Source organism: Aotus nancymaae, unplaced genomic scaffold (genome assembly GCF_030222135.1).
Source record: "Aotus nancymaae isolate 86718 unplaced genomic scaffold, 86718_ANA_hifiasm-v0.15.2.pri h1tg000007l, whole genome shotgun sequence".
Classification (NCBI taxonomy): domain Eukaryota; kingdom Metazoa; phylum Chordata; class Mammalia; order Primates; family Aotidae; genus Aotus; species Aotus nancymaae.
In genome coordinates, this window is record NW_026988418.1 from 16786828 (window position 1) to 16795479 (window position 8652).

The 8652-nt window shown below is 58.2% G+C and overlaps 1 protein-coding gene across 3 annotated transcripts in view; it reads right to left on the reverse strand.

Annotated features, from left to right (window-relative positions):
* Positions 1-8644, reverse strand: part of LRP8 (LDL receptor related protein 8) — a 78847-nt gene extending 70203 nt beyond the window's left edge. For all 3 annotated transcript variants that reach the window (XM_021667791.2, XM_064372370.1, XM_064372369.1), the window contains exons 1-2: positions 8393-8644; positions 7469-7588 (exon numbers count right to left, since the gene is read on the reverse strand). In XM_021667791.2, coding sequence (XP_021523466.2) covers positions 7469-7588; positions 8393-8504 — 232 coding nt within the window. In that variant the 5' untranslated portion in view covers positions 8505-8644. The remainder of the gene's footprint in view (positions 1-7468; positions 7589-8392) is intronic.
* Between the last annotated feature and the right edge of the window lie 8 nt (positions 8645-8652).

Sequence of the window (8652 nt, forward strand, 5' to 3'; positions counted from 1 at the left end):
GCGCCCCAGGGGCCGGGCTGCTCAGGAGGGAGCTGGCACACCCACTGGCAGGCGCTGGCAAAGGGGGCGCCTGGAAAGGAAGAGAGGCCCCAGTACAGTACGAAAGCCACACTTAGCTGCCGTTGGGACTGGGATGTGTGAATGTATACGTCAGCCGCCTCAGACTTGCAGCCAGACGGGCGTGGCCCAGTCCTGCCGTGACCTGCAGGGTCCGCCGGGGGCAAGTGACTTCATCTCTCAGAGACTCCACTCTCCTCTGTGAGATGCAGTCATGATACCTCGAGGCACTGGCTGAAGGAGGTATCATGAGAAAGCCCCCTCACTAGCACTCTCCCTAACTCTTCTCAGTATTAATGTATTTTCAGTGAGGCAGGTAGCTGAAGGACTTCCCTCTTTGAGCATTCCTGGTCCCACGGGACAGACGAAGTAGCCATATCCAGGCCACAGAAAGCAAAGCCAGGAGAAAGGACAACTGTGGTCTGGCCCCAAAGGCTTTTCACCCCCACAAAAAAAAAAAAAAAAGAGCAGAAGAGCAGAAGAGGGCAGAACTGTTCCTTCATTCTTCTCAGGATATTGGCAGAAGTCATCTCCTCCACGGCATTCCAATTCTTCTATCTATGCCCTTTACTTGCTGTGTGACCTTGGGCAAATGGCTCTCCCTCTCTGAACTTCATTTTCCCTTCACTCATTGGTTCTATTCCACCCGCTCTGCTCCCAGCACTCAGAACAGACTCCTGTGCCTGGAGCTGGCCAGTCTGGCCTAGGGCGGGGAATCTGTGCCTTACTACCTGGTGACAGTGACAGTGGGGAGAGTACAGCTGGCTTGGTGGGCTGGCTTCTGGGCAGGGAGACAGGGCAGCTGGACTTTTTTTTTTTTTTAACATATTTTAGCTGAGTTCTTGGCAGTCCAGTGGTATGCAAGCAGGGTCGGTGGGGGCAGTGGCGCACCTGAGGTCCCCAGTCAGGAGCCTAAAGCCCTTTGGTACTGCAAAAGGTATGTGTCCACCCCTCCGCCTGAGAACACCTGTTCCTGGATCCAGCAGGAAACAGAGAGGATGGGGGTGGAGGTGGAAGTACATACAGTTCTAACTCCAGTCCCACCCAGAAACTGAGGACACCTGAGTTCTAAGAATGGGTCCCTACTGACGATGGAGCCAATTCAACCATCAGAGCCTCGGTTTCACCTTCCAAAGCCTGCGTGCGAGGAGGCAGCCAGGCCCTGTGTTACTACACAGAGTAAAAGAGACAACATTGGGCTGACACTCCCCGAGGTCATCTGCATCAGTAATATAGCATCAGGCCCTCAGCTTCCCCTTCTGTACAGTCAGAAGAAGAATCAGCATCTAACAGGCAAAGGCTGAGAGAAACCGTGGAAACTGGGGCATCGTCCCTATGGGAGCTGGAAAGGGGAGGCCTCTGTGAGGGCTCTGTGGGGTCTCCAGAGAAGAGGGCCCCTCCCCAGCCCCACGCCTCAGGTCAGAAACCGGTAGCCAGGGAGGTACTGCTGAGTCCTGCAGCTGCTCCCCACTTCCTCCCAAACCTCCGAGCACCAGCCTTCTGACCCCACCAGGGTGGACAGCGCTCAGTGGGGCGCAGCTTGAGAGGAGTCCGGGCCCCAAACCGCTCAGACCTGGGTCAGATCCTGGCTCCGCCACTGAACGGTCACGACCCTGGCCAAGTCCGGTCTCCTTTCTGAGCCTCAGCTTCATCATCTTCGAAATCAGAATAATGAAAAACCGGCCCTCACAGGCTTGTGAGCAGTGAAGCTGAAGAATGCGCATTGTCCAGCGTGGTCCCAGGCATGGGACAGGCAGCCAATAGCTGTTATTAGCTTCTCCCTTGAGAAAACGACTTTGGAATCCCTCGTGCCCGGCACAAGGCTGGCAGAGCGCACGACATAGAGAAGGGTCTGCAGCTGCGGACAGAACAAGGACACGCTGTGGGAGCTCCGGGCCTGGGGGCTGGGGCACAGGGTCCGGAAAGGCATCTCTGGAAGAGGTGGCCTCCCTGCCTGGGTCATCTGGATGTGTGGGCGTTTTGGGGGCAGGTGTTACCAATGTTACTTAGGCCTGGGGCCACAAGGCCTGGCCCTACAACCCTAAGGACACAACCCCACAGCCGCCCACAGATCCCCTGCGGCAGCACAGCCCGGGAGCAGACTACTAACCAGTGCCAGGAGAGCATGCGCGAGCTCATCCCTCGAGGGTCTGCCTGCTCCATCCGCCCTCTGGGCCCTTGCTCCTCACTCCCCTGGGGATCTCTCTCTGGCTTCACCTGCTACCAGCATTTCCCCAAGGAGGAAAGCTGTCAAGTCAGCCACCAGCAGACAACTGGGGAGGAAGAAGCCAACCATCCCTGATGCCCAAAGGACTCACATGGGGGAAGCTGACCTGGGAGGGCCCAAGGGAAAGCCTTCAGCAAACACTCCCAAGGCCTGCTAGGGCCCGCTGGGCAGTGCCATGGGGGACACAGGCCCTCCTCTCCTCCCCAGGCACAGCGAAGAGGAAAGAAGGAGAGAGGACAGAAGGCCAGCCTTCAGGACCAGCACACAGCCTGAGGGAAGCCAGCTGCTGCCCTTCCTAGGGCTCTAGGCCTTTTTGACTAATTTCTTCGCCCAGCTCCCTTCCGGGCAACCTTCTGCCACCTCCATGGAGGCTGGGCCACTCCCTGGCTGAGGCGAGCACCACTTGGACAACATCTGGCTAAGCAGACAAGGGCAGGGGAAGCAGGGGGTCTGGCGTGGCCTGCAAAAACCAGTGCCAGGTCCCTAGAGACCTCCGTGAAACTCCTCCCACCAAGAACAACCTCAGCCACTGCCATTCACTGAACATCTACTGCTCACCAGGCACATGACCTCATTTAATCCTCATGTTTAATCTCTGGAAAGGAGGGCCTAGTATCGCCTCCATGGCCTTTCATCCAGGAGGCGACAGCAGGGATGTAAAAACCAGGTGTGTCTGATTCAAGGCCCCACTGAGTTGTAATTTTGACCTGGGTCTCTAAGTCTCTTATCTCAACTGCTGTATCTCAGCCTGGAGGCAATGGGGTATCAGAGAAGGCTTAGAGGAGGGGACACCTGAACTGAATCTCCGAAGATGATAAAATGAATCTAGCCAGTGAGGGAGCAGGGTGTCAGGCAGACGGAACGGCACGTGCAAAGACCCGGAGGTGAGATGCAGTAGGAAGGTGACAGTGTGGCAGGAACTACAGTTTGGTGTCACAGGCTCACAGGAAGAGGCGGGAAGAGGCTGCAGGGAAGAGGGCAACAGGAGCGGGTTACAGAGGAGTCTACGCTAACTTTATCCTCCAGATACTTGGGAGCCCCAGGAGGACCCTGGAGGGTGGAGATGCCTGGTCGGATGAGGACAGGGAGGTTCAGAGGGGAGCAGCCCTGTTGTCCAATGGCTCCATCCATGAAGGAGATGAGGCTGGGTCCAGTGTCAGGAGCACGGGTCCAGGCTGCACACTGAGGGACAGAGGCGGTAGCGCACAGGCCAGCAGCTGTGGCCGAGCTTTAATTATTTATGAGGCTGTTTCCCAGCAAGCCTCAGCACTGCTGCAGCCTGGCCTTGCCCAGCTAATGAACTCTCAGCCATGGGAGACCTCCCTGCAGCCACTCTATTAAACCTGGGATGGAGGGGTGATGGGATAGCAAAAGAGTCCAAAGAAGCCTGAACAAAGTAGAGGTCAGTGAACCCAAAACTGGTCCACCTGTCCGTCCACCCAGCCTTTCCGCGAGAAGCACAGAACTTCCTGGAGGAGAAAGCGAGGTGGGAGGAGCCTTAAGATGTCATTTCAAGACAGGGAAGTGAAGGCCCGGGAAGGACCTACCTAAGGTCACCAGCCAGGACTTGAGACAGTACAAGTTCCATAGCTGGGCACCTGCATTCACACCCCAGCAGTTCTACATTCTTGGGCCAGTTACAGAACCCATCAGTGCCTCGATGAGATGGGACTAATTCAGGTACTTCAGAGTATTGCCCATTTTATAGAACAGAAGAACAAGGGGCGATGTATGGACAATCTCAGCACGATGCCGGGTCCACGGCACATCTCAGTCAGTGTGCACTGGCACTGTGGTTACTGTTGTTGTTACTCTGGGAGCAAAGGCCGGGCCAGAGACCAAAATCTCTGCCTCGCCCCCAGACACTAGGAGCAACAGGAAACTGAGGCCCAGGGGCCAGCTGGCCTACGTGACCCAGGTCCACAGCCAGGAAGCCCACCTGACTTCCCCTGGCTGGGCCACCCCTCGGCTTCCTGGGGCCTGGCCCTCTGGCTTCCAGCTCCTTCCTCAACTTTGAAGGTCCTTTGAGCTGAGAACTAAAGCCCCAGGAGCTTTTCCCTTTTCTATCCGGCGAGCTCCAGCTATGTCTCCAAAGGGCCAAGTCCCAGCCATTGTGGATGAGGCTCATGACTCAGAAGGCCTCCGTGTGAGTTCCAGCTCCAACCCTGAGGAGCTCTGTGGCTCTGGGGGCATCACTTCAACTCTCTGAGCCTGTGTCCTCTATAATATAGGAACCATACCACCTGTTTTTAAATGGTAACCTCTGGGGGAATGCTATTAGCTACCATCTTTCAAGGCCTAGTTCAGCTGTCTCCTCCTCCAGGAAGCCTTCCTTGGCTTCCTTAAAACAAAAGTTCCCTCCTTCCAGCCTCTTGGTATTCAGGGGCTGCATTCTGGCCCCTCTGGGAGTTTGAACCCATTTTGCCTCACACAGACTTTAGCTACAAATTCCACCCCCCATTTTGCAGGCCCAGAGGCGTACAAAGGTAGGGTGGCTCAGGCCCTCTTGCAGGGAGGTGTGCCAAAGAGGTGGTTGGAGTAAGGCATGGAGGCTGCTCAGGGAGGAGCCACTGTCCTTGAGGGGAGAACAGTTTAAATAAATTCAGCCTTGGCAGGTGGCCTAGAATGCGCGAAATCCTCAGCTGGGGAAGGAAGGGCTGAGGCAGGAACATTTTCCAGCACCTGGCCCCGACACAGCCGCGTAAGCTCCACTCTGTTTCTTGTTTCCATTTGTGGCTACCAGGAGTCTCTAAAGGCTACGGAGGTGGGAACACTCATCCCTCCATTCCTTTCTTGCCAGCCATGTGTGTCTATGTGTACAGCCCGCGTCAGAGGGCCAGCTACCCCTGTTTGACAGATGAAGACAAAAGCTCAGAAAAGCCAAGCCATGTGTGATTGCTACTTGGTACTATCAGCAACGCCACCACTCTTTCCACTCCAAGCTTGACGTCACTATGTTTTGTTCAATAACTCAATGCCTGTGACCCTACCCCATGCACCTCAAAGCCATGCAGGAGCCTGGCTTGGCCACTGGAGCCCTCTTGGCCCACCTGGGCATCATTCAGCACCCAGCTACTTCACTCCTCCATCCTGCCCAAAGCCTCACATGGAACTGAAACACGCCAAGCCTAACATTTAAAGTTCGTCTTTCCAGCTCCTAGATCACACTTCTGGTGCCTTCCACACCACACTCCCCACCACAGCAGACAACGCCCTGAACTAGAGGCAGCCAGAGATCCTGACCAAGTTCTGTCATCCTGAGCTGTGTGAACCTGCATAAGTCACTCAACTTCTCTGAAGCAGCATCCTTATTTATAAAGTAGGATGACAAGGAAATGTCTGCTCCTCACAGCCATCCTCACAAGGACTGTTGTTATAAAGAGCCAGGGAGATAAGGCATCCAGCCCAGAAATGCAGTTTCTATTCCTTGCCTCGTCCTCAGTATTCCCACTCTCAGGAGACCACAGAGCCACTCCCAGTGAGGAAACTCACTACAGTGTATTTTACCCAGGCACAGCCACTTTCATAACCTCAACAGCACTGGGAAATGGTCCAGGGTCACGATTAGACTAAGAACTCTGGAGTCAGATGCTTAAGTTCAAGCTCCTGCTTAGCAACTCAGTAGCTGCTAAGCAAGTAACTTAACGGTTCAGTGCCTCAGTTTTTTTAATCTCTAAAATAGGGTTGTAGTGAAGATTAAAAGAGTTTATACAAGAGAAGAACTTACTGCAGTGCTTGGCACAGTTAATGGTCAGCACGCATCAGTCTCATTACTTCCAATTTCACTTCTAGAACTGGTCCTCAAAACAGTCCCATGAGGTTGCTGAGGCAGGAATTATGTGAACCCAAGTGGTCAGGTGAGGAAATGGAGGCAGGAAGGAAAGATGTGCTAGAGGCATAGACTCAGGCAGTCTGTGTGACTTCAGCCACTGTGTGAAAGTGAGCGGGGAGGCTGACTAGCAAACACATTCAAAACCCAAAAGGATTCAACAGAGAGGGTGCCTGTCCAAGTGCCCCGCTACCCTTCCTGTGCAGTGTGGGGCTGTGGGCCTGCCCACCTGTTGCCCTCCTCCCTCAGACCCTGTTAGTGCTCCCTGGCTGGCAGGGCTGGCCTGTCTTGGAGGGTGTCCCAGCGCCTGGCACACAGCAGATGCTCCTGAATCATGAGTGAATGACTGCCTGGGTCTGTCTCTAGGAGAGCCCTGTTTTTCTGTTCTTCCACTGCGGCCACTGTCTGCTAATTAGCTCCCAGTCCCACAGACACTCTGAAACCCTGTGCACTCTGAGAAGAAACTTCAAAATCAGTCGCGCTTAGGTCGTGCAAACACCACCACGTCCAGCAAAGGCAGTCGGCCGCCGTTTCACGCGTGGCCTGGCGCTTCCAGGGGACCTTCCAGGAAACAAACTCTTCCTCCAGGTCCCCTCCTTCCTAGTGTGCTACATGACTCAGAGCCGGGCAGGACCAGCAGGAAAGCGCGGTCTGCTAACCAGGGTGGCTCAAAAAGGTCTTCACTGTGACTCGGCAGAAAAGCGGCGGGCGACGGCGCCCGGGCCCCGCCTACACCTACCACCGGGAGGATGCGCGCGGGGGTGTGGCCGAGGCGGGGCCAGGGTATGGCCTCCGCGCCTAGGGATCCCGAATACTACACACCCGTCAGCTCCACGATTGGCCGCTCCGGCCACGGGGGCCTATGGGGTGGTACTCGCCCAGCCAATCAGGGGCCCTGGGGAGCCCATTCATTCACTAAAACCGAGCATGGAAAGGAGCGCAGTGCGGCCCGCAGCTGCGTGGAACTTTGAAACACGCGCGCGTCCCGCGGGGCCGAGGCAGGAGTCCGAGAGGGCCGTGTCGCGGGAAGCTAGACCTTTGTAAGGACTGCCGCGTCCCCGCCCACAGCTCCGGCCCAGCCTCCCAACATGGTGAGCCCTTTTCCCCTGGCACTACGCCTGGGGCTCCGCCCCCGACCCCACCAGGACATGCCAGCTTTCCTGCCCCCTCCGGGTAGCTAAGAGCCACCCAGCCCCGAGGGAGGCGGTGCCCAGGCAGTTTCCCGGTAGCAGGCTCCGGCGACAAGGCCCACGCAGGTGGCAGCGCCGCGGTTGCAGCCACGTGCGCGACGAGCACAGTGCCTGGCACCGTTCGTCTTCTCTCCCCGGGTCTGAGGTCCCGGGCCCGCCACTCACGGCAGTCGTCCTCGTCGCTGTGGTCCGAGCAGTCATCGTCCTCGTCGCATCTCCACACAGAGGGGATGCAGCGCTCGTTTCGGCACCGGAATTGGTCCTCTTCGCACTCCTTGGCCGGCCCTGCGCGGGGAGGGAGCGTGAGCTAGATCAGCGGACTCGGCCCCGCTCCCCACCTTGCAGCCCCGGCCACCCCGAAGGGTCCGCTAGGGAGGCGGAAAGGGGACGATTATGGAAACTCTAGGAGCTTCGGGCACACTCGACCCAAAGGGAAGGCACGATGGCAGGGAGTCGGTGGATGAAGGGCCGCTGGGTGGCACGACGAGACCAGGCACCTCCTTACAGCGTCACACGACTAGGGCATACTCTCCATTCAGACACACTCACCCGCACACACGACCCATAGTCAGAGATCCGCGCAGACACAGCCCATAGGGAGCCCCCGCGCCCGCGCGCCACGCGCACTGGGAGCCGCGGGCACATCCCCCTGGCAGGCAGCCCCTTTCCCTCCGCCGCGCGTAGGGGTCTGCGGAAACGCATTGTGAAGCGGGGCAGCCGCCCGGCTCCGCTCATTACCGCCGCGGAGCGCGCGTGTCAAATAAACCCCACCGGCGAGAATCACAGAGCTCATCTGGAACCATGAACAGCCGCCCCTCCCGCAAATTTCCCCGCCGGCCAAGCCCCCTGCACCCCTCCCCCAAAAGCCTCTGCCCCGAGGGCAGAGCCCTCATCACTGAGGCCCGAGGGGGCGGGGGGCCGAGGGCAAATTCAGGAATAGCCGCGTCGCGGAGAGCCTATCTTGCCTGGCGCCCCCCAATAGCCCCGGGTTCGCGCCCCGCCCCGTCCTGCCCCACCCCGGACCTCCGGGCCACGCTTTGTTGGCGGCGGGGGCGGCTCAGAGCCGAGCCAGGGACCCGCCGCACGCACCTTGGCCGCCGAGCAGCAGATCAGCCGCCGCTGCCTCGAGATGCTGGAGCTGCAGCAGCAGCAGCGCCAGCAGCGCCAGCGGCCAGAGCGCGCCCCGCTCGGGGCGGCCCATGGCGGGCCCCGCGCTCCCCGCGCCGCCGCAGCTGCCGCCGCGCCTCAGCTCTCCGAGTCCTTGCCGTGGCGCCGGGTCTGCCGTTGCCCCCGCCGCCGCCGCCGCCGCTGCCGCCCGCCCCGGCTTCTCCGCTGCATTTCAAGCAGGT